This window comes from Dromiciops gliroides, chromosome 1 (genome assembly GCF_019393635.1).
Source record: "Dromiciops gliroides isolate mDroGli1 chromosome 1, mDroGli1.pri, whole genome shotgun sequence".
NCBI classification, from domain to species: Eukaryota; Metazoa; Chordata; class Mammalia; order Microbiotheria; family Microbiotheriidae; genus Dromiciops; species Dromiciops gliroides.
The window spans coordinates 737076763-737103591 of NC_057861.1; the positions used below are offsets into that span (position 1 = coordinate 737076763).

Consider the following 26829-nt stretch of genomic DNA (forward strand, 5'->3'; position numbering starts at 1 on the left):
CCATGGAGGCTCTTAAATCTGACCTCCTCATTTTATAGTTGAAGAAGGCCCATTAAGTGACTTGCCCAAAATCCCACAGGCAGTAAAGCATCCAAGGTGCTTTCAAGGGATTTGAACCCAGGTCTTCTGTCTACACAATCAGTACTCTTTTTACCAAGAAAAGGCACTTTGTAACCTTAAAATGCTACGTGACTATACACTATCATTATTATTCAGTCTCTATAAGTTTTTCTTCAAGCCTTCCTCATAAACAGGGGTAAAAAAAAAAAAAAAAAAAAAAAAGCAACTCTATCCCCACAACAGAACCAATGTCTGGTTTGAAAATGAAAAGACCAAAGAACTAAAACCCTTAACACTCTGGCTCCCAGGAAACACAATTTCTATGAAGCAAATGTCTCATTTATGTAGATAAGAGGGAGCTCTGGTTTTCAGACTCATTAATTCAACCAAACCCCCTATCAATTAGTTTTGATGAAACACACACAATGGGGCGGCCCAATTGCTTCACTTGGAGAAAAAGATCATGCCAACAACCACATAAAAGGACAACCTCTAAGGGTTTAATTCCGTTGTCCCTGGGCCATCATTAACTTTTCTTCTTAGCAACAGGGACACTTTCCAGTAAAGAGAACAGCACTTCTGCCCAGCTGAAGTTAATTGTCAACACCCAGCATGCCAAGACTGTCTAACTTTGAGTGACTACCAATCATCCACCAATGGCAATGAATGATGGCCTTGTGCTGAGCAACATCACCATGGCAACCCCTGACATCATTCCCCAGTACCAACCTTCCCTCAATCCAGTTCTCCAAGTGTCCCTATTTCCCTTAAGTGGATGGTTTTTTTGGCCTTCTTGAGTATGCATTCATCAGCATCACTGTGTTGTCAAAGGGTTGGCACTTGTGTTTGCCGTCACCAAGGAAGGTTTATTCCCTTTGTGACTAATGGTTTTTTTGTTGTTGTTGTTCACAGGGGGGGAAACCTAATGAAAATTACTGTTTGTATTTGGTTAGCAACATTTGTTGACAACATATGGTCAGGGAATGTTTCAGCAAATAAGGGGCTTTCCATAGTAAACAGAGATATGACTGCTATCAAGCAGATGCTATTGAAATACGCAGTACAAGGTTGATTCTCCCTGGTATTTTTTCCCTACTTTCCCCAAAGAACATTCATGTCTCATCTTCCTAAACATCCCCCAGATATAAGGTTTCATCTCAGAAAGCAATTGAGCTACACAAGTAATGTTCTGTGACTTTAAAAGTTGCTGGGACCCAAAGAAATCTTTCCATCTTCTCGCACTTATTTCCTAGTGATAATGATGTTGTGTAACTTAAGGGAGGTCACCTAGACCATTGTTTCCAGCAGCACCTTTTCTTTTTTGTTTGTTTGTTTCTTCATTTGTTTGTTTGTTTTGGCAGGGCAATGAGGGTTAAGTGACTTGCCCAGTGTCACACAGCTAGTAAGTTGCAAGTGTCAGAGGCCTGATTTGATCCAGATTCAGATCCTCCTGAATCCAGGGCCAGTGCTTTATACACTGCACCACCTAGCTGCCCCTCCCCACAGCTGCACCTTTTGACAACCGGTGTAAAAAATGGACCCATATGCATCTAGGTCGTATAGTGAATAAAGAGCTAGACCAAGAGCCAAGAAGACTCGAGTTCAAATCCAGCCTCCAATCCTTAGTAGCTGTATGACCCTGGGCAACAACAACCTTGTGGGTGCTATTATTATCCCTATTTTACAGTTGAGGAAACTGAGACAAAAAATGGTCCCTGCCCTCAAGGAGCTTACAATCAAATGAGAGAGCTAAAATGATAGATATAGAGTAAAATGGATGCAATCTCAGAGGGAAGGCCCTAGCAGTAAGAGGGACCACAAGAAGCTTCTTGCAGAAAGTGGGGTTTTAGCTGAGTCTTGAAGGAAGCCAGAAGGTGGAGAGAGAAAGCTGAGGGATGAGAAACCCCCAGCAAATATGCAGAATCTGCTGTCTTGTATAAGGAACAGCAAGAAAGACAGGGCACATGAAAGAACAAGGTGTAAGAAGAGGAGAAAAGTGGCAAGGGACCGGTTTATCACCAGCATTAAAAATCAAATGGGATTTGTTATTTAATCATGGAGACAACAGGGAGCCACAGGAGTTTGTTGGGGAGGAAATTAATATACATATATATGCCATTCTTATTTCAATTTTATAGTTGAAGGAACGGCTTCTCATCCTCTTAACCCAAAGACTGTGAAGCAGTAGATCCATACCAAATGTTTGTTGAGTTAAATGAGTTTTCTCTTAAGAAATCACAAAATAATCTTGTGCCTGTCTACCCAGAGGTATACTGCACATACATACACAGTATATCAGAAAGACCCTTGTCCCAAAGATTGTTTTACAAGGAGTCAAGTGATATCAGAGAATCATGGATCATGAATTTAGGGCTAGAGGAGATCTTTGAAGTCCTGCTCCCTTTTTACAGATGAAGAAACTGAGGTTTGCAGAGGTTAAGTGATTTTCCCAAGGTTCCATAGAGAGTCAGAGGCAGAGCTTCAGATGGAAACCAAGACCTTTGACCCCAAATGTTGAATTCTCTCTATAGCACCATATTAACACTGGACAGGACTTTAGAGAACATCCAACCCTAGCCCTTCCTCATTTTCCAGACTAGTAAACTGAGACCTGAAATGATGGAGTGACTTGTCCAATGTCATAAGATCAATCCATCAATAAGCATCTACTTAACCCCTCCAATGCACCACATGCTGGCGGTACAAATTCAAGTAATAGATTCATCCCTAATTTCAAAAGGCTGATAATCTATTAAGAGAATAGAGCAATTGAGGAAAGGTTTTACAAAGTTCAAAAGTTTCCAAAAGTGACATACAGCACAAGACAGTGGATGTACTGAGTTCTAATAAGCAATATATCAGTATTTCAACATTTCAAATAATTGACCTTTTAAATATCATTTCAATAAGTTTGTTACTCTTAAAATTCTGAAGTTATTACAATTTAAAACTATACTAAGGTTTTTGAACACATACATGAGTATGTATATATGTAAATATTTATATATATGTCTATTTTTGACATATTTAGAGAGAATGAGGAAAAACAAGGTATTTAAATTAAGAGTAGTTAGGGAGAGAGGAAACTAGCAGTTCATATAGAAGGTGGTATGGAGCTGCAATTTTAAAGAAAGAGAAGGATTCTCTGAGATGGAGGTGAGAAGGGAAGGCATTCCAGGCATGAGACATAAGCAGAGCAAATATGTAGGTGGGAGATGAAGTCCTTTGTAGGAGGAACAAAGGACAATTTTGCTGGACAGTATAATGTGACAAGGTGAGTAATAAAAAATCTGGAGACCAAGATGATGATAATAATAATAGATAACATTTAAATAACACTATATACCAGACACTGCACTAAGGACTTTACAATTATTATTTCATTTTATGCTCCCAACAACCCTGGAAGATAGGGATTATTGTTATTCCCATTTTGCAGATGAGTTGCCCAGGGTGGTCACACAGCTAGTAATGGTCTAAAGCCATATTTGAACTCAGGTCTTCCTGGTTCTATCCATTGTGCTACCTGGCTGCACCACTTTTGAAGGAACATTAAAACCAACAACAATAACAAAAGTGGTTTGATCCTGGAGGCAAGAGAGAGCCAACAAAAGTTTATAAAGTAAGGAGAGTGATGTACTCAGATCTGTGCTTAAGGTAAAACTTGTGTGTGAAGAGGAGAGACCAATTAAGAAGACACTAAAATAATCCTGGAGGGGGTGATGAAGACCTGAACCAATGTGGCAGCTGTGTGATTAGAGGAATACATCAGACCGGAAAGATTCTGTAGGGATAGAAACAGTCAAAGTTGACAACTGATTGGCTATCTGGGAGGAGTCATGGGTAGCACTGAGATTATGAACCTGGTAAATTAAAAGACAAGCTGTTACCTTGGTAGAAATAGGGAAATTTGGTAGATGTTTGGGATTTGGTTAAGGCAGGGAAAGAGCACATGGGGTAAATAAACTCTATTTTGGGAATGCTGAGTTTGAGGTGTCTATGAGATCTCTGGTTCAAAATGTCTAATGGGTAGGTGATAATGTGGGTTTGGAACTCAAAAGAGACAGGGACAAGATAGATCTATTAGTGATCTGCATAAGCAACATAATTAAACCCATAGAAGCTACTGAAGTTACCAAGAAAGATAATATAGAGAGAGGAGACATGAGGGCCCATGACAGAGTTTTGGAGTACATTCCATGTTTGGTGGTATAATACGACCAGATTTCTTTCCGCATCTGCCTTTGTGCGGGTATTGTCTCTCTATCTACATACACACTTTTTAGTTTCCTTTAGTATGTTATCTCTGCCATTAGAATGTAAGCTCATTGAGGACAGGGATTGAAATTTTACTTGTCTATTTCTATTCCCAGTACTTACTATAGTGTCTGGTAAATAGTGACTGCTTAATAAATGATTATTTTCTTGCTATGGATGATAAACCAGCAAAGGAAACTCAGGAGGACTCATTGAACAAGTATGGTAAGAATCAGGAGATTTCATGGAAAGCCAGAGAGGAGAGTGATCCAAAGTGTCTGAAAGGTTGAAAATTATGTGAACTAAGAAACGGTCATCAGATTTGGCAGTTACAAGATAACTAACTCAGGAGGATTCGGATTTAGCTTAGAGATGGCTGAGGTCAGAGTGCAAATCGCAAAGCATTGAGAAGTGAAGGACAGGAAAAGAAGTGTAGGAAATGGTGCCCACAGTGGTCCTCCTCACATGGCAATCCCTCAAGTTAGTGAGTTCCTCCCTAGAACATCCGTTTGAGGAACTATCCATACTAGGCATGCTCACTTCTCACCCAGCTCAGCCTCTGAGACCCCTTCCTCCCATTTTTCAGCTCTCTTTTATGTATAGTCTTCCCCCATTAGAATGTAAACTCCCTGAGAGCAAGAATTGTCTTTCTTTTTGCTTTTATTGGTATTCTCAACTCTTAGCATGGTGCCTGCCATTTAAGTGCTTAGTTAATGCTTTTCTAATCTACCCATATTTATTTTTAGGAGTTTGGCTGAGGAGAGGAGATATGCAAGATGGTAGCTTAAGGATATGACATGATGCAGTGAAAGCTTTTTTAAAGCCAGGAAAATTTGGGGATGGTCATTGACATATTGCTAGAATGTTAGAGGAATGGTAGAGGAAATCTAATATAACTTCTTTATTTTACAGAGAAGTGTGCAACTTGGTTGAGATCAGAAAGATAGCAAATGGTAGAGCCAAAGTCTCAGGTCCCATAATTCCAATTCTAGTGTTTGTTTCATAGCACTCCACTTCTGCCCACACCTCATCAGTGGTAAAACCAGACCTACACCTTGCTTCTGTCCTACGCACATCTGTCATAAGCTCTATTCTCCAAGATATGAACTAAGAGAAGTTATTCTGTCTCTCACTGTACCATAAAGAACTTGGAATGTGGGGAGGACAGAGCTGTGCATATCCCTCTGCCTACATTGTAATACATCCTACTGTACAGTACAACTTTGTTTCTCATTTGGTTCTGGCTTAGAACAACAAGTAGATATTTGAGAATTATAAATGTCACTCTCAACAGATAGTAAGTTTAGTGTGTCTTAAATAAGTTTCTTAAGTAGTACAGTGGTATGATAGGTGGCGCAGTAGATAGAGTGGAGTCAGGAAGACTTATCATTCTAAGTTCAAATCTGGCTTCAGACACTTACTAGCAAGTCATTTGACCCTGTTTGCCTCAGTTTTCTCATTTTTAAAATAAATTGGGAACAGAAATGGCATGCCACTCCAGTTTCTTTGCCAAGAAAATATCAGATGGGATCACAAAGAGTCAGACATGACTGCTTAACAATAACAACAGTGCTGGGGCAGCTACATGGTGAATAAAGCACCAGCCCTGGATTCAGGAAGACCTGAATTCAAATCTGGCCTCAGACACTTGACACTTACTAGCTGTGTAACCCTAGGCAAGTCACTTAACCCTCATTGCCCTGCAAAACAAACAAACAAACAAACAAACTGTGGTATAGTAGTAAAGAACCCTGATCTATAGTGCAACTCACACAATCAATATCTGTATTTACATATAAATATCATATGCAGATCAATATACATTAATTATTCATATTTCAAGCTGGTGAGCTTGATAGTTCTGCTCTCCTCATCAGTAATTATGGTTGAAAAGAGCAATGGCAGTACCTATGTGAAAGTCTTTCCCTGTGGTTAACACTGCAATCACCCATCTTTGACTGCCTCACAAGCTGTCATAGGACTGAAAGCTATAAAGAAGCACGAAATCCTAGAGTTTGAGGTTAAAGGGATCTTAGCAAACATCTTGTTCCACCTGGTCATTCTACAGATGAGGAAATATAGGTTAAGGGACTTACCAAAAGTCCCACTTGTATACTAAGTGTAATACTGAACCTGAATATCAGCTACTCTGTAGCCTACAAAGTATTCATTCAAAACCACCAGTTTCTTGAAGTGTGAGAATTTTCACCTCTTTAATGGCCCTTTGAACTTGATTCCCTACTCCTGCTGGCCCCCTTTGCTTTCTCTTCCTCATGCACCAAGAACATCCATTTGGCTCTTTCAATTTTGCTTGCAACCAACATTATCAACCCCTGATTTTTTCTGATTAAAGTTCAATATCATTACTGTTGTAGGAAGCCATTAAGAACATGTATTCATCTCAATAGCCAAAGCCAATAGCACAGAAAAAAAAAGCAATTAATGGGTACAGAGAGGGAAGAAAAAGGAACTCTGGTGCAAAATAGATGAGCTTATAGATATATTTCTCCATCCAAAACCACATATTTTGATAACTTTTTGGATGATTTTTTGCTGCATTTGTCAAAGTGTTTTTGAAACATGTTTAACCTGTGAAGTAAATCTAAAATTAGAAGCTTGAACAACAGCAAGAACCAGTGGGCTTAAAATGAGGCTAAGGGAATGAGATCTGAAATCAATCAACGTTAACTGACTCTAGCTGGAATGAGCCAGGTGACCAAAAGTTAGTAAAAAAGATCCAGTTCTGTTTAATTTTGTTGAGGAAAAGATAAATGGGAGACATCATACTTTTTTCTGATTATCAATATGTGGGATGGGTTAATCAATTAGTTTAAAATTCTTCCCCTTGGCCTAAAATAACAGAAAGTATTCTGAGATGAGCAAGAAAGGAACATCTTTTTTAACATTGATGCACGTTACTTGGGGAAAGAGCCCTCTGTCATCCAAACTGATTATTATCAGGTTTCAACAAGAACAACAATAATGAATACTAATAAGAGTTATGTCACTACCATGGCAAAGTGACTTGAGAAAGTTATTAGAGATATGTAAAAAAAAAAGCAATGTAAAATTATATCAACACCTAGCTTTTAAGCTCAGTGGGAAACTTCAGTGCCATATTGCCTAATTAAAGGAAACAAAAAAAGAAACAAGAACAGGATCCAGAGAACAAAAATATGCTAAAATTTCTGAATTGCCTTAATTAGCTATTGAAAGCTAACATTAAGGAATTATTAGGATTTTAAAAAGCACAAAGGATAAAATAAACACTTGAACATCAGTCACAAACTTGACTATAGAAACTTGATAAATAAACCAAAAGAGAGAAGCCCTAGGGGCAACTAGGTGGCACTGGCCCTGGAGTCAGGTGGACCTGAGTTCAAATCTGGCCTCAGACACTTAACACTTACTAGCTGTGTGACCCTAGGCAAGTCACTTAACCCCAACTGCCTCACCAAAAAAAAAGAGAGAGAGAGAAACCCTGAAAAAAGATGTGAAAAATTTTTATTCATCCCTATGGTCACAAGAAGGCCAATAAAATGAAAAAAGCAAGTTAGATGAAATGAGAAATAGAAAATTGGTCAATTTTACATTATAAATGACAGAACAGTTAGGTCAAGGAAAGGGATTGAAACTTTGGTTTCTCTGAAAAACTGGAAAGGAGTGGGTAGAGCCATAATTAATAATTATAGAATAATTAATATATAATAATATATAGATATAATTACCCCGTATTACTTATTAAGACCCATAATTATTGTCTTATAGTGACACATAAACTAATAGCGAAGTACTTTACCAGTTTCCTCTCAGACATATTTACTATCAAAAGATAGGAAACACCAGCATTTCCACCAAATATAAACCAGTTATATGCACTGTCCTTTATATAGAGCAGTCACAGCTTGTGTCACTATAATAAATCTCTGAAGAGGGAGGCAGTTGAGATCTGTTATGGTTCTACATAGCTTTAAATCCATTATCACTACTAAATAGAACTGAATGATTTCCACATTAAAGAGAAAGTCAAACAAAAATACTTTATTATGACTACAGTTAAAATCAAATTATAAGAAACACATTAAACACTAATTTTATCAAGTAGAATCTTTCTTCAATGAGATCAAGGTGTCATTTGGCCTCAATAAATGTAAAAATTATTCAAGTGTACCAAGAAAAAAAGATTGGAGGCTTCAAACTTTAGTCTACATGTCAAATTGAGTTTTAGAAGAAGACAATAATTACAAATGTCTTGGTGTCCTCTCCTCCAGATGAGAAACATTGAGTATATAAAGATATCAAGGTAAAACACTTTGGCTGAATATGTTAAGAGACTTGCTGGCATCCCAAAATCAAAGCTGAGTGAAAAAATTAAGGCCATCCACAGAGAGCTCTCTATCTTTCTTCTCTCTTTCTTTTCATCTCACATCATTCAGATGTATTCTGACATTATTCTCCTTCACCCCTCTCTCTTTTCCTTGTCAAGGCAAACCCCTTTCTATCCATAAGTGATCTGATTCCATCCCTTCGTCTCCAATAGATTGTCCTCTTTATCATCTCTACTCTCTAGCTTTTTACCTCTCTCTGATTACTGGCTGCTTCGGTCCTGCCTAACTTCCCTACATGCCCATACTCATGTCTCCCACAACCTCCAAAAAGCCTCTCTTGATCCATCGATCCCCATAGGCTATCACCCCAAACATCTTCTCTCTCTTATGGAAAAATGATTTTAAAAGGCCATCTAGACTAGTTGCTTTCCTTTCACTCTCTTCTGGACTTTCCACAGTCTGGCTCGAGATCTCATCATTCAACCAAAATCGTTCTCTCCAAACTTACCAACTTACTTAATTTTAAAATTAACTCCTTCTTAAATCTCCTTTGCTGGTTCTTCATCCAAGTCATACCTACTACTTATGTGCATCCCCCCTCTGTCCTAGGCTTGATTCTTTTCTTCCTCTATACTATTTTGATTGGCAACCACATTGGCTCCTATAGATTCAATTATCATCATTCAACAAAGATGATTTTCAAATCTCCTCATCCAGCCTAACCTCTCTCCAAACCTCCAGCCATGCATTTCCAAGTGCTTATTGTACAGTTAAACTCAGCCTGTCCAAAAATAACACATTATTCTTTCCCCCAAAACTCTCCCCTCCTCTGAATTTCCCTATACTATCAAGGGCATCGTCATTCTTCCAGTCATCCAGGCTCCCAACCTAAATGTCATTTCTTACCTACTACATCCAATTTTTCCCAAGTCTTGTGTATTTGACCTTCACTATGTCTCTTCAATATGCCCCTCTCTCTCCTCTGACATTGCTACCACCCTAGTGCAGGCCTTCATCACCTTGTGCCTGGGCTACTCTCTAATCACACAGCCAACACACTGGTTCAGGCCTTCATTACCTCTTTCTTGGTGTGCCTACCTCTAGTCTCTCCCAACTTCAATCCATCCGTCACTCAGATATCAAAGCAATCTTCCTAAAGCCCAAATGTGACTACATCATTCCCCTATTCAATTAACTCCAATAGCTCGCTATCACTTACAGGATCAAATAGAACATCTTCTGTTTGGCATTCATAGCCTTTCATAATTTGGCTCCCTCCTAACTTTCTGGGCATCTCACACTTGACCAACCCATATGTATTCTGTAATCCAGTGACATTGGCCTAATTGTTGCTTTTTGCACATCACAGACTGTCCTCCTTGTCTGGAATTCTCTCGCTCTTCAGCTCTGCCTCCTATATTCTCTTGCTTCTTTCAAGTCACAGCTAAAGTTCTGCCTTCTACAAAATATGTTTAATAATGATGAGGATGAGGACGATTGATGATAGCTAGTCTTTATATAATGCTCTAAGGTTTGCAAAGTACTTTACACATGTTAAGTAATTTAATCCTCACAACAACCCTTGTGATATAGGTGCTATCATTATCCTCACTTCACAGATGAGGATTAGGTGATGTGTTCAAGGGGGAAGCTAAGTGGTTCTCACTGGATAGAGGGCTAGGCTTGGAGTCAGGAAGGTCTGGGTTCAAATTTGACCTCAGAAATTTATTAGCTGTGTGACCCTGGGTAAGTCAATTAATCTCTATTTGCCTTATTCTGATAGAGAAGGAAATGGCAAACCATTCCAGTTCTTTGCTAATAAAACCCCATGGATAGTAATGTTTTGCTTTGGTGCATGGCGTCATAGAGAGTCAGACATGACTGAACAACTGAGGCAGCACAAACTAGTGTCTGAGAATTTGGTTTTTTAAATTTTTTTTTTTGCGCAGCAATAAGGGTTAAGTGACTTGCCCAGCATCACACAGCTAGTACGTGTCAAGTGTCTGAGGCCAGATTTGAACTCAGGTCCTCCTGAATCCAGGGCCGGTGCTTTATCCACTGTGCCACCTAGCTACCCCTGAGAAAGAATTTGAACTCAAGTCCTCCTGATTCTGAGACCTGGGCTTTATTCAATGAATCATCAACCAACCCCCCCCCTTAATTCTTGTACCTTCCCTCTGTTCATTTTCTCCAATTTATCCTGTATGCATCTTGTTTGTACATAGTTGTTCACATGTTGTCTCCCAGACTAGATTGTGAGCTCCTTGTGAGCATGGATTGTCATTCACTTTTCTTTGTATATTCAAGTACTTAACACAGCACCTGGTCCATTTAATAAATGTGTATTGATTTACCTATTTGAACATATCATTGTATGCCTCCCATGACCTTGTCTAACTGTACTGGGGCCTTGTCCTTGAATTAACCTAAGCATAAATCATTTTCATTCCAATCTGGCTTAGGGTGGCAGAGTTTCATTTCATTACTGATGGATAGTTATGGGCTTTAGAGTTTACATCACACCTCAAAATTGGTCTATGTAAAAAGGAAACATGGAAAAAACCTATTCCAATGGATAGATTGCCTGTCATCGATCTCATCTGATTCTTAGCAGACACCAGCTGGTTGAATTGAGTCCAGCTGATGTGAACCTATTTGTCCCAGATGAAGAACCCACAACAGAGGCTCAGATCAATTTTCACTATTCTTAAGTAACATTGGTCAAATTATTACTAGAGTACCAATGTGTTTGGCACCAGAAATTCAGTTTGGACTGTTTCCTCCAAAGCAGGAAAGACAATCCCTAGGAAACCAGCCCACTGGGTAGAGGCTCCTGGAACTGTATTGCTGCTCTTCTCTCAGTTCTATCCTCAACACACACACACACACACACACACACACACACACACAGAGACACACACGGCAGGAAGTAAAAAAAGGAATAAATTATGTGCACATGCCCATTACCCTGTAGAATAATCTGACCATGGATCAAAGATTATACAAATTTACAAAGATTAAACAAATTTAGTTTCCATAAGAAATTCATCCCTGTCCTTGTAGCCAGACAATGTCCCAGGTTATTTCATTTTCATCACCATAGTCACATCATCCCTTATATTTGTATAATACATCACACTTTCCAATAGTTTCATATACATGATCTCATTATTTCATTATGCCATTGTTGGAAATAACACTGAAGACCTGGCCTAAAATCCCTTCTGTGCTGTTTACAACCTGGAGCTTCTCTATTTCTCAGACCAAATTTTGCTTATGAGCTATATGACCTTAAATAAAAGAGGAGACATGAAAATACCCCTCCCTTCTTTCTTTGCAAAGATATGGGCTGAGTTATCCTTGCATGAACTGTCAGGCATGTTTGATGAATTGATGGTGCTGTTGGACAGCTTTTTTCCCTTCTCTTTTTGTGGGTTTTTTTTTTGTTTTTTTCATTTTTTGTGGGGCAATGGGAGTTAAGTGACTTGCCCAGGGTCACACAGCTGGTAAGTGTCAAGTGTCTGAGGCAGGATTTGAACTCAGGTACTCCTGAATCCTGGGCCGGTGCTTTATTCACTGCGCCACCTAGCTGCCCCTCCCTTCTCTTTTTTTTTTTTATTCTTCTTTATTTCTTTTTTTCTATTCTTTCTCTGACTCATTGAGTAAGGGAAGTTCTTGGATTATAGATTATAGATTTATAGCTCAAAAGGACAATTGAGTCCAAAATCTTCATTTTAGAAAAGGGTTAGCCAAAATCCAGAAAGTTCCAATGATTTGTCAGAGTCATGGGGTTAGTGAAGTGTCTGAGGCCTCATTTAAGCTCAGGTTTTGCTGACTCCATATTCCATGCTCTACCCACTCCACCACCTACTCATATAAAAACAAAATATCTTGACAAAAGTTCAAAAATCAAATGCTTGTTTGATTGAATTTCATTTAATCCCTTCCTGTTACCAAAGAGAATGCTGAAGCCCAAAAAGTTGAAGTGATATATCTTAAATTCTACAGCTAGTTAGTGGCAGAGCCTAGACTTCAATCCAGGTCTTCTAATTGGGCTATATCATGCTGTCAGCCATTTAGTCAATGTGCACATTGGGCTTACATGTCTATACTGAGCACTTAGCTAAATGCCCTTAACCATGGACATATAGCACTTTCTTCAGGAAGCTTATATTCCTTTTTTTTTTTTTTTTTTTTTTTTTTTTTTTTTTAGTGAGGCAATTGGGGTTAAGTGACTTGCCCAGGGTCACACAGCTAGTAAGTGTGTGTTAAGTGTCTGAGGCCGGATCTGAACTCAGGTACTCCTGACTCCAGGGCCGGTGCTCTATCCACTGTGCCACCTAGCTGCCCCGAAGCTTATATTCCTAACCTCAGGGCAACTAGATGGCACACTGACCCTGGAGTCTAGAAGACCTGAGTTCAAATCTCACCTCAGACACTTACTAGCTGTGTGACCCTGGGCAAGTCACAACCCCAATTGCCTTCAAACATCCAGGGCCATCTCCAATCGTCCTGATATATATCTGGCCACTGGACCTAGATGGCTCTGGAGGAGAGAGTGTGGTTGGTGACCTTTCCATCTTCTGTCACTTAAATCCAATTCAATGCAAGTCATAACATCACCCTGAAGTCATGGTCTTCTTAAGGACAAACAGCAACAATTCTTGATCTCAAATAGATACTGGCACCAGTGAATACATGCATATCAACAAGGGGAGGGGGTATGAGAAAACATTGTTCTGGTTCAGCAGGGTTCTCTGCCAAGGAACTAATTATGAGAGACTGCAAAGGAAGGAAGGAAGGAAGGAAGGAAGGAAGGAAGGAAGGAAGGAAGGAAGGAAGGAAGGAAGGAAGGAAGGAAGGAAGGAAGGAAGGAAGGAAGGAAGGAAGGAAGGAAGGAAGGAAGGAAGGAAGGAAGGAAGGAAGGAAGGAAGGAAGGAAGGAAGGAAAGAAAGAGAGCTGAGGTTAGAACCAAGAAGACTTGGATTCATTTCTTTCCTCTGACACACACTGGCTGGGTACCTTTGGGCAAGTCACTTAAACCTTTCAGTATTCCTGGCCACTCTCTAAGAAGGATAAATTGTAGAGAAGGGGCCAACCTGAATTAATAGAAGGACTTTCCTCATGTGAAGAATTTTCTTTCCTAATGAAATCATAGGTCCAGTCCCTGTCCCTACAAAGTTACTGTGAAGGGGCAGCTAGATGGCGCAGTGGTTAAAGCACCAGCCCTGGATTCAGGAGGACCAGAGTTCAAATCTGGCCTCAGACACTTGACACTTACTAGCTGTGTGACCATGGGCAAGTCACTTTACCCTCATTGCCTGCAAAAACAAACAAAAACAAAGTTACTGTAAAGCTGAAATGAGATATGCTAAAAGCGCTTTGCAAACATTCAAGGGCTCTATAAAAATCAGTCATTTTTCTTCAGCTATTCAAATAGTGTCAAGCTTCATTTTAACAGAAGTAAACTCCCTGAAACATACTCCTTCTCAACTCTCACCTCCAAAGCTCTTCCAAGCACCAAATAAATACTTAATTTTAAAGGACAACATGAGCTGAGGCAAACCAAATGGCTCAATTGCTGCCTCAGGATAACTGTATCCAGATGATCTGAACCTCAAAACATGTGGCATAAATTAGCAAATGCCAGTGACTGTTGGGCCTTTTTTGGAACACATTTTCACATGGAAATAGGAAGGGGAAAGTTCTCTCCCAACTCAAGTTCACATTCAAGCCAAATGATCCCTGAGAGTTTGCTGCAAAAACAGTGGCAACTTTCTGAGCATCTGTCTTGCATTTGTCTGACAAGTTAATTAACACCTTTTGTTACTCCTACAGCTTTCATGGGAGAAGGGTGACAGACAGTGCCACCCAGGAGCTGGGTCAGGTGACAAATGATCTCAAACACTGCCCTCTCTGATTGTGTCTGCAGGTGGGGGACACAAGGTGACTTCTCCACAAGCCACGCCCTGCCAGCTGTAAAGGTGAAGCTGTTCACTGAAAGCACAGGTGTCCTGGCCTTGGAGGACAAAGAACTCGGTCGGGTAAGGATGTGTTAGGGACCTGGAGGAGGGCTGGCCCTTGGCACCAAAACAGCGACCTCATGGCCTGAGAATGTATGACTGTTCTCTCCCTACTCACCACCCAAAACACATGCAGCATCAAAGAATTGTTTTCCAGCCTTGTCCTACAGAGGATTCACCATCTTGGCAAAGGGGACAGTAGCTGGGAATAATCCTTCTAGGATGTTCACCACAGGCCTAACAAAGAGGGACCTAATCCCCTAAAGAGGCACTTGACAAAATGTGCTGGACTATTTCCCTTCAGAGGTAACACATATAATCTTTTCATAATTTGGGAGATTGCTATGATCATAAGATCATAAATTTAGACTAGAAAAGACCTTACAGGTCTTCTAATCCAACCCTCTACTTTTACAGTAAGGGAAACTGAGGCTCAAAATGGTTAAAGTGACTTGGTATCATAGACCTAGTCTTGGAAGGGCTGTAGAGGTCATCAAGTTAGACCCCCTAATTTTACAGAGAAGGATACAGGGGCCTGTATTGCTTGAGTTGCCATCAGTACAGTTGGAATTTGAACTTAGTTCCTCTGACTCCAAATCTCAGACTCTTTTGGGGATGTAAATTATCCAAATTCACAGAACTCAGATTCTACCCCATGTCCTCTGAACTCAAATCTAATGTTCTTTCTTTTTTTAATTATTTCTATTTCATTTTAATTGGTAAAATAAAAGAAACATTTCCATAACAGTGTAATAAAAAGAGAGTCACACATGAAACTGCAAATCTATTATGTCCAACTTGCAAACCCCTTTAAATATATAATAAAGTTATCATGTTGGTTTCTTTTTTCTCCCCCTCCCACTTTAGAGATGGCTACCATTAGACACAAAGATGTAAATATACACTCTTATATGGAACATCTTTCTATACATTCTTCTATTTATTAATTCTTTCTCTGGATGCAGATAGTTACTTCCTCCATATGTCCTTTGTAGTTCATTTGAATTATTCATTCAAAGTTGTTCCTAAAACATCATCTGAGAATGCCCTTCAATGTTCTTTCTACTGTCCCTCAGTGTTTCCTGCCTGCTATACTTTTTTTCATTCCTTTACGGCAGCAAAAGAGGTAGAGAATAAAATTTTCAAAATAATACCCATGAAGCAATATTTCTCTGGCTTAAGCATACTCACAGCTAATAACATCCCTTAGATCTACTCAGACACCCTTTTTTATTCATTCGCTCTTTATTCTGGCCCCACTGGCTTGTTTATGATTGGCAGTTTGCTATCAATTTTTCTGTACACTTACCCAATGCTCACAAATGGTTGTTTGTGAGTAGTCTTGTCCATAGATAAAGAATTAATTCTCTGTCTGTCTCCTATCAGAGGCCAGAGATTGTATGCCAAAAGAACCTGACGCATCCTTTTTTTTCCTAATTTGATTGTGTTTATTAAATGCCCATTGTGTGCAGTGTACCACGGCTGGCACTGTTTGAAATTTTAGATCCAACCATTTATTAAGTACCTAACCATTGTGGGCACTGTGATAAGCATTAGATATAACAAGGATAGAAACAGCCCTTGATGAGCCCACATTTTAATGGAATAGGACATGTGTAAATAACTAAGTACCTCCAAGTTGAACTCAAAGTAGGGGAAGGAACTCTGAAAGAAGAAGTGAATAAGAGCTGGGAGTACTGGGAAAGGTCTCTTGTAGAAAGTGGGATTTGAGCTGTGTCTTAAAAGAAGCTAGGGAGACTGAAAGGCAGATATGAGGAGGGGAAGCATTCCAAGGTTGGGGCACAGCTAGGGCAAAGGTTCCTACCAGGACTACTGAAGCATGGAGGCTATTTACTCCTGCACTCAGTAGCTTCAAATGTCTGCAGCATCCCAAATTCATCTGCTGGCCTTTCAGAGTCTTTCCCCCACTTTTTTCAGTCACTGCCAGGCTGTTTACTAACCCTTTCTTTACTCTTTGTATAATTGTTTTTACCAGTATAAGTCTGTATAACTTCTACTCCATCACATTGTTGTTGTTTAGTTGTTTTGTTTTTCAGTCATGTCTGACTCTTTGTGATCCCATTTGGGATTTTCTTAGCAAAGATATGGGAGTGGTTTGCCATTTTCTTCTCCATCTTATTTTATTGATGAGTAAACTGAGGCAAACAAGGTTTCCCAGACTTACTCAGCCAGTAAGTATCTGAGGCCAAATTTGAACTTAGGTCTTCCTGGTTTGGTGCTTTATCCACTATGCCATTTAGCTACCCCTTCTCCATCACATAGCTCCTTCTAAAGTAGCAACTTTAATCTGATATAAGTTTGGAGACTAGGCAATTGAGCTTGCTGGAACTGTATAAAAAATTAGAGTACATAGGCTCAGAATGAAGAGGGGAGGGTGGTCTACCCTGATGAAAGTCCATGGATTTTGCAACTACTATTGGGAAAAATGCTCTCAGGGATCATATGGATTGAGCATAAACTTAAGTTGGAGAATTTTCCCCTACATTCTCCCTTACTGGGGGAAAATTCCTTTTTTTTTTTCTTTCTGGACTATATTCAGAATGTTTGGGCTTACAACATCTGTATGCACAAGGTGTTACTCTACAAAGCTGTTTATCCAGATAACTCTCTACAGAACTACCTAGTTTGGCTAAAATACCCAGATGACTGAATAGCCCTGCTTCTTCTAAATGTAGGTGGTTTCCATGGGCTACATACAACAAACCCCAAGAAGTCAAATTGAAAACATAATGGATTTGACATGAGGAGATGTGTGTTTGCAACCTTTGTTTTCTACTTAGTGTGTGACCTTAGGAAAGTCCCTTAACCTTTCAGAGGTTCCCTATTCTATAAAATGAGGAGGTTGGGTTGATAACTTCTAAGATGCCTTCTGTCTCTAGAGTCTACAAATCTATGCCTCACAAACATAAAGTCTGAAGAATCAGGACAAAAGGTTTATCTGAAGACAATGAAGCAGAGTCAAGAAAGCTCAGCTCTCATCCTGTCCTTTCCATTAACTAGCTGTATGAACTCAAGACATTCCCTTTCCTATATTTGCCTCCATTTTCCCATCTGGAAGATAAGGGGTTTGTAACAAATGCCCTATAAGGTCCTTTCCAGCTTCCAATATTCTATGCTAGAATAGAGCTCATTTTCAAAGGGTATGTGTATATGTATGTGAAAGGGGGTGGGGAAAGTGGGTGGTTGTATCATAGCAAGGAATAGTTGCCCAGAGGACCTGGCCACAGATGTCCTTCCCAAGTGTCCCCCCTAGGTCTATTAAAATGTCATGTTGCTCTGTAGTTAACTCAATGGTCTCAGGAGCTGTGAACATCAAAGACAGAGCACATGTGTGTCTCAGCTGGGTAGATTGAGTACATGTTTACCAGCCAAGAATGTCCAGATGAAGTGTCTGTTCTAATCTTTGCCTTGGGCACATGGGAGGACCCTCATAACTCAGTGGGGTTGACAAAATGGAAAGGGCTGTGCGAACACGTCAGGCTTAGCTGAAAGCTGGATGGAGCTAACAGAACATCACCGCTAACCTCCCCTTCTGTCTCAGTGACTGGCTGGGGCCTCCTTAGATTGAGACCATGTGATAGAAAGACTCTTTGTGAAGAGGCCGGTAATGAACTAAGCTGGGGCAGGCGGCTCCTACAAATGGACAGCATATTGTGTGTGGGAAAAGCATCCAGACTCCATATGGTGGAAGGCAGATTAATGAGCTCGAGAGCGCTGGTCGCCTACTGCCTCTCACACATTGCTTTTGCCAGTGAAGCAGGACAGCGGGGAGTCAGGGGTTTTTCCTACTCCCGTTCCCAACCCTGTGGCTCAGTTCTCGCTACCTCCTGCTCCATTTCTTCCCTGCTTCTTTCTCCTTCTCTCCACTGCTTTACTTCTCTTGCCAGCTCAGCACCTGGTCATGGCCATTTCCCAGACTTCTGAGACTGGGGTCTAGAATTGGAAAGGGTCTTAGAGCTCTTTTAATCCCAGCCTCTCATTTTTCCTGTGAAGAAACTAAGGCCCTATGAGATATACTGTAAGTGACTGATAATAAATGTCTATTGAATTGATCATTTCGTTAATTGATTAATAATAAATGTCTATTCAATTGTCCAAGGTTACACCATAGTGAGAGCCAGCACTTCCTCTACCGAACTCTAGAAGGACCATGGGTCAATACCATTGAACTTTGTCTCTCCGAAATCCAAAATCCTTTCATTTGAACTCAATTCAATTCAATTTAGAAAAAGCCTATTAAATGCCTACTATGTGCTGGGCACTGTACAAGACCCAGAATAAAAAGACAAAACAAAACCAATATTTTCCCTCAAGGGGTTTGTATTCTATTGACAGAGAGATAAGAGACAGGACTTGGTAGGACAAAATAGACTAGGATAGGCTAGGATATTTTAAGATGGATGGATGGATGGATGGATGGATGGATGGATGGATGGATGGATGGATGGAAACTATATTAAATGGAGGGTGATTATATAAATAGAGGACAGGGGTGGTTACTGTATGAGTAGAGGAGAAGGGTAGTTACTGTATAAATAAGAGAGAAGGGTTATAAGAGAAAAAGAAGGGTTAAGGATGACTGAGGCTATGAATCTAAGAAGCTATAAACTATTGAAACCATTCCTATCCCTTAAAGGGTTTACATTATATTGAAGGAGAAAATATATGCATATATAAGTATATACAACTAAATACAAAGTAATTTTAGGTAAGGGTGACACAAGCAGCTTAGGGGATCAAGAAAGGTCCCACATCACATAGAGAGTTATTGAGCATTGAATCAGATTTTTCTTTTTTTGTTTTTGTTTGGTTTTTTTTGTTGTTGTTGGCAGGGCCATGGGGGGTTAAATGACTTGCCCAGGGTCACACAGCTAGTAAGTGTAAAGTGTCTGAGGCCGGATTTGAATTCAGGTACTCCTGAATCCAGGGCCAGTGCTTTATCCACTTCGACACCTAGCTGCCCCAGATTTTTTTTTTTAATAAATCTATGATTTTAGCAATATAGGGAACTCCTGGGGAAAAATTCCTTCTGCCAATGTAGTTCAGAACATCCTCTGAAACTATCTATTTATTATCCCATACTATCTTATTCAATATCATCATCATTCATTGTTTATTGTTGCCTCATTCTTATATTTACAAGGTAAATAAAAGAGCAATTTGTTAGTTAATCAATAAGTCATTCAACAAGCCTTTGTTAAGTATTTACTATGTTCCGGGTACTGGGGTTGGGTTCCAAGGAGGATCCTAGCAAGTGACAGATAAGCAAAAGCTTCATGTAGGAGTTGGTGGTACTCAAGGTAAGCCCTGGAAGCATCCTCAGCTGCTGAGGGCCAGACCTCAGGTTGTGGCCCCTGAGATTGGAATGGGGGGGGGGCTGGACTAACCACTAGGACTAGCTGGACTAGGGTGAGGTTATTATTTTGAGAAAAATATATCTCTGCCTTCTTGGGTTTCTTTGAAAAGACACCCTGGTGAAGCTAAATCAGAAGATAACTTTCACATTACATCACATCAACCAAACATTTTGTTGATCACCCAGTTCACTGTGGAAATTCCAAATCTCTCAACTTCAACCACAGACCTGAGAGTGAGAGTCATTCTAGAAGGTATTGTCTGATTCCTGCCGCCCCCACCCCCTCCATCCAGCTCCAAGCATATTTCCTGTCCCCTGATTATCTTCTTGTCTGACCCTGGACAAATCACCCCAGATCTCTGTGTCTATTTCTTCATCTATAAGATGATCCTAAATTTATACAAAATGAATGGACATCTAAGACAGTACTTGAACAAAGGTCTACTCAAAGCCCAGTGCTCTGCCCATTTACACCATGCTGCCTCTCACTTATGTGTGTGCATATTGTTTACGCTGATAGAATGCAAGCTCCTTGAGGGTGAAAGCAATTTCATTTTTGTCTTTGAATCCTCAGCCCCTACCATAGTATCTGCTGCACATTTGGTACTTAATCAATGTCTGTCGATTGACTGGTTGACTTGGTAATGTCAGGAAGTTGTTCTATATCCATATACTAAATTGATCACTCCTGTGTCCTGCGATCTAAGTAAAGTAGAAAATGAATTTCACTTTCTCCTACATTCTCCCAAGGAGCAGTTGGCATACTGGGAGAAACAAACTCATGATTTCTTAATGACCAAGTTTTCCTAAATTAATGGATTAATACTCAGTGCATACATATCCTTTTTTTTTTTTGGTTTGGTCTAAGACCTGTGGTTTCATTTATATGGGGAACTCCCAGAGCTAAAAATCCCTCTGCTGATGCAGACCAGCAAGTCTTCTGAAGCTCATAATGTTAGAGGAAATGGAGATGTTAAATGACTTTTCAGAAGCAGGATTTGAACCCAAGCCTTCTGAATCCCTTGGCCAGCACTCTAATCATTGCATAACACTGCTTCTCATGAGTCCATAGTCTTTAATAGATGAGTTGAAGGGGGAACATCAAGGTGTTTTCAGTATCAAGGTGCCTCCAAATGCTAGCAATAAAGGGAGATCCATACTTAAGCATAGTGTCTTATACAAAGAAGGGGTTTAATAAAGTCTATTAAGTTGAATTATTGTTGAATTGTCCTCTTCCCTATGTAAACAAAACCAAGGACTTTGTAATGACCTAACAGCTCAGAAAATCTTCCAATGTCTGAATTATCTAACATCCTGAAAGTTCTCTAAGAGACTGTGCCTGGTGACATTTCTCTGATGTACACAGGTAGACTATTCTTAAGCAGGTCAATCAAAATATGATCCCATCCTCTATCTATGCTGTACATGGGCAAGGCAGAACAATAGCCAGTGAAATCCAGGAGGCATGATGAAATGAGAAGGATTTGCGTGCCCTGTCTGGTGTCCTGTGTCTAATGCCTACAGCCAAAAATCCTCAGACTCCCAAATGCTTGTACCCAGCTCTCATCTCTCCTCAACTCTAGTCCTGCTGGACAGCTCCATCTGGATGTCCCAGAAGTTTCTCAAACATATATCCAAAACAGAACTCATTATCTTTCCCCAGAAAGCTCATCCTTCTTGCCCATTTCCCTTTTTCAGGCAAGGAAACCATCGCATTTCTAATTACTCAGGTTCCCAACCTTAGCATCACCCCCTAGATCATCTATTGCCAAATCTTCTCAATTCTACCTCACAATATCTCTTGTGTCTGACCCCTTCTCTCAACTCACATGGCCACCACCCTATTTCCAATCTTCATCAGCAATCAGATGGACTGGCAGAACAGCTTCCTAATTGAATTTCCTGCCTCTAGTCTCTCTCTTCTCCAATCTACCCTCCCCACAGCTGCCAAAATGATATTCTTAAAGCCTCACTTCAAGAAAGGCTCCCTGATGCCTTGAGGACATCTCACTTTTGTATTCCCCAGCGCCCAACAAAATGCCTGGAACATCATTGGAATTTCATCAATGCACTTCAATTGGTTTTTAATCTAGGATAAAATGCAAACCCTTCTGTTTGGCATCAAAAGTCCTTCACAATCTGGTCCTAGCTTAGCATTCCAGACTGGCTTCACACCACTCCCCCTCATGTGCTCTATATTACAGTTAAAGTGGCTTACTTGCTGTTCTCTGTATGTGACACTCCACAGGACAAAGTACATGACAATCCCCACTATACCTGCTATGTTCTCCTTCTTCACCTCTGCCTCTTGGAAGCCCTGAAGTCCTCCCAGGCTCAGTTCAAATGCCACCTTCTACAGGAGGCTTTTTCAGATATCCTCCACCCCATTAAATTTTTCCTATAAAAAATTACTTGCTATTTGCATATTTGTATTTGCTTATTTGTCTGTTATTTGTAGCACACAATAGAATGGAAATCCCATGGATGGATGGATGGATGGATGGATGGATGGATGGATGGATGGATGGATGGATGGACAAATGAACAAATGAATAGATATTTATTAAGTACTTACTACATGTCAGGTACTCTGCTAAGCAATAGGAATACAAATATAAAAAGATAGGCTGTGCACTCAAGGAGCTTACATTTTAATAGAAGAAGACAACATATGTAGGTGATCGGTGGCCAAAAAAGGGAGTCTTGATGTGAGAAGTCACAGAGATGGTAAGTTGGTGTATCAGGCAGGCATTTAATAGATAGGTCCCTTCCAGAAATAATGGCATTGCTAATTTGATTACTGACCCCAGAGTAGGTGGTGGAAAGTAAGAGAGGAGATGTTACTAGGGTTAAGGAGATGTGAAGGCAACAAATAGGCAGAGAACAGGATGCCCTGGATGGATAAAAGGATGACTGGATAGGGTATAAAGGCAAAACACAAATGTTTGTTTTTGTCTTTGTGACCCCAGTGACACAGTGTCTGGTGCTCAATAATATATTGTGAATGAAATAAGAGCACAAAGATAAGGAGGCAATGACCCCAAAACTTTCCCAGGTATCACAGCAATACCCAACTTCTTAGCCTCAACCAGCCACTCAGTACACCTATCAGCATATGCTCTGATCACCAGAGAAATGTACTTGTCTTGTCTAAGACATACCAGCCCCCTCTACATGACCTAACAACCGAAATACTCCAACAGAAATGACAGTACAATCAACCTCTACTGAACTGGTTCCTACTAACCCAGCATTCCAAAGAAACACCACAAGAGAATATCCCACGTGGTGATCCCCAACCAGGAAACATCCCATCCTCCAGAGTTATAACTGAAAATATATGAATTGAGGACAAATTACACCTGAGGCAAGCTGAAAGAAGTATTGATTTGTGTCTTTAATTAAGACACTCGTTCAATAAGGGAGAAAGACCCCAGAAGCCACTTTTGCATCAATGTAGAGGAGACCCAAATTCAATTTAATGCATCATCTGGTGGCTTATTCTAATTATCCTGGCTAAGTGCTAAGATGTGTTGTTTTTAGCTACTGAATGATTGCAAGTACCATAAGTACCCTCTGGATTTGCTGCCCTAATTTGTCCTACCCTAGTTAATTGTCTGCCATTTAATCTGCTTTATGGACAATATTGCCTCATCCTATTCAATTGTGCTTAGCCCAGGAGTCATTCTACTAGGGCTTGCTTGGATATGAAAATTACTAAAGTTCTGACAATAAGTAAAAGAATTTTTGAAAATAAAAATGGAGAATATTTGTAGAGCATTTTGCAAATCTTAGAGCACTATATAAGTGCTAGCTATGAGTGCTCATTAATACTAGTCAAGACATACCAGAGGCTGCTTTACAAATGTTCCTGGGGTGATCCAACCAAGTTAGCATAGCTTCTACATGAGGGAGCATTCCTCAACTTTGGATAAAATGGTCTTTCCTTACTCTGTGTCTTCACTGCAATGCTGAAAACTCTCACAAAAACTCCCCCAGGTTCAAGACAAGAATTATGACAGTTTGCTCATCAGAGCTCCAAAGGACATTTTAGGGCAGAATTTGTTTCTTTGTTATTAAAGATTAACAAGTAGGGCTCCAAAAATACTTTTTGTTATAGGAGTCATGAAGCCTGGGCTCATTGGGTGACAAGAGATTTCCATCAGAACAGAGGTTCTTTCAGAGTAAGCACTTTGCTCCTGAGTTCACAGAAGCCTCCGATCTGCCTGCCCAGCATGATAGGAATATGCTTAGCTACAGCAGCATATTGATCATGGCGAGGTTTCCTATTGCAATGTCAAGGACCCTGGCTTATGAAGGAAGAAAGTCCAGGTTCAGATCCCAGTTTGGCTGCTCCACTAAACAAAACTTCTTACTGCCTATGACTTTGGGCAAGCCACTTAACCTCCATTTCCTCATCTGTAAACCAGAAGACTGAACCAGACCACTGAAGGCCCCTCCCCCTCTGAGTCTATTATTTTTATTTTTTGGTGAGGCAATTGGGGTTAAGTGACTTGCCTAGGGTCACACAGCTAGTAATTGTTGTGTCTGAGGCCGTATTTGAACTCAGGTCCTCCTGTATCCAGGGCCGGTGCTCTATCCACTGTGCCACCTAGCTGCCCCTCTCTGAGTCTATTATTAAAGTGGAAACTGCATTTCTTCCTTCTACTTAGTCATGGTGATGTTTTTTACCAATTTAGAAACTTTTGGATTTCCTAGGAGGTTTTTTTGTTAATGTTTAAATTGGGAACATTAAGCTTCTTCAATCTCTAGATCCACATGGTAGTCTCAGCCTGGAATCCCAGAATGTGGGGGATTTTTAATTCAGCCCCTTCCTTTCCTGTAGGCCAGTATGGAAAAGATAAATGGCTGCTACTTATATCATTTAAGAATTCCAGGAATGGCAATTATATGCGTTTGTGATTTACAATGAAAATGTGTTTACCAAAATATTTCTGAATATGGGAGGATATGGTCAAGAGTGGCATGGAGTTTGCAGGCATTATTAGACTTTGGGATCCTTAAACAGGGATGATCTTTGGTCTTTCTTTGTATAACTATCTCTTAACACAATGCCTGGCAGACAGTAGGTGCTTAATAAATGTTTTTTGCTGGACTGTGACTGAGTGACTGAGGAATGGGTTGTGATATGCATGATGGGAAGGAATAGGCAGCTAGGTGGTACAGAGCACAGGCTTGGCCTCAGAAAGTTGATGAGATCACAGATTCCCTCCAACAGGTGACTATTTCTATCTAAATACACACTCCCTGGTACACAATTGTTGCTTAATAAAGACTTGTTGCATGAATGAGTGAATCTATGCCTTTCAAAGTATGTGAGAGATGGGAGTAGAATGAGGATTTATGGCAGTTAAGTAGAAGAGGGCTTGATAATTCACTGAAAGAGGCAAACCTCACTCACTCTTTCATGGTGAGTCCATTGATCCATTCCCTTCTTTTCTATGGCCTTAGTGAACTGGAGATGAAACTCTGTGCTAAGCTACAAATCACCATGTTACCAACCACCATGCTACCCCTCATTAATCTATTCCAGCATGGAATCCCTGGCATGGCAGAGACATTACCACATCCAGCTGACCTCTACTAGACATGAATGAAGATAAAGAACATTTGGCCTGTCTCCTCCCTTCTTAATATCATTGAAATGCTTAAGGGAGAATGATAAGTGAGCCAGTAGTTTCAGGGAAAGTGAAAAGTGGCTCTTGTCTGCCTGAGTCTTTGTCCTTTCCTTATGGAGTCATTAATTATTTTGATTTTTCCATCCTTGAACTTTCTGTAATTCCCACACAAAATGTAGATCTATAAACATTATTTCAATAAGAACACAATCAATGGTCAATATATTAAATGGTCATCTTTCAGTTGTCACCTAGTATAATCCTGTTAAAAACTCCATCATCAGATTAGTTTTTAAAAATAGTATCTCTGGGGCAGCTAGATGGCACAGTGGATAGAGCACCGGCCCTGGAGTCAGGAGTACCTGAGTTCAAATCCGGCCTCAGACACTTAACACTTACTAGCTGTGTGACCCTAGGCAAGTCACTTAACCCCAATTGCCTCACTAAAAAAAAAAAAAAAAAAAAAAAAAGTATCTCTGTGGCACTTCCTCAATATTTCCTTTTCAGTTTGTGGAACATTCTGACTCAACAATTATTTGGTTCTATCATTGTATTGTCAAGGACAGGTGGAAAAAGAAGAGATTGAACTCAAAGGAGGAAGGGGTGCATTCCAGGCATGAGGGATAACTTGTGCCCCTATGCAAGGGCCCAGAGTTGGGAGGAGGGAGCCTGGAATTATGGGCAGGCAAACTCTATCTGGGCTAAAGATCAAAGACTTTTTGGTTTGACAGTCTCAGACTGAGGTTATGCTCTGTTGCTATTCCCCAAGAAAATCCATTGTCATCTTCATGCCCTAATTAATACAGCAGCAGACTAAGAATTCTGAGGTGAACATAAGTGTTTTGATTAATTTTTATCAATTTCCTTCCATCGAAGGGAGGAGACTTTTGAAAGGTCAGATCCAGGGTAGGAAGAAACTGAGTGGTATGCAAAGGAAGGAAGTCCCTTTCGGCCATCCAAGCTTGCTGTGCACATCCTTCTCCCCCAACCTGTCCCGACCCATTCTCCCACAGTATGCAACAAACCATATGTCATCATCAACCCACTGAGACACGACTTGCTCCAGTGTGCAGGAGGCTGACACATCTGTAATGAAGTTACAGAGACTGGGCCATTTAAATCCCTCAACCCTCCCCCACTCCAAA

General features: G+C 40.2%; 1 protein-coding gene across 24 annotated transcripts in view; it reads left to right on the top strand.

The window, feature by feature from the left end:
• Positions 1 to 26829, top strand: part of CADPS (calcium dependent secretion activator) — a 555724-nt gene that overhangs the window by 300066 nt on the left and 228829 nt on the right. For all 24 annotated transcript variants that reach the window (XM_043978805.1, XM_043978803.1, XM_043978804.1 and 21 more), the window contains exon 7: positions 14578 to 14689. In XM_043978805.1, coding sequence (XP_043834740.1) covers positions 14578 to 14689 — 112 coding nt within the window. The remainder of the gene's footprint in view (positions 1 to 14577; positions 14690 to 26829) is intronic.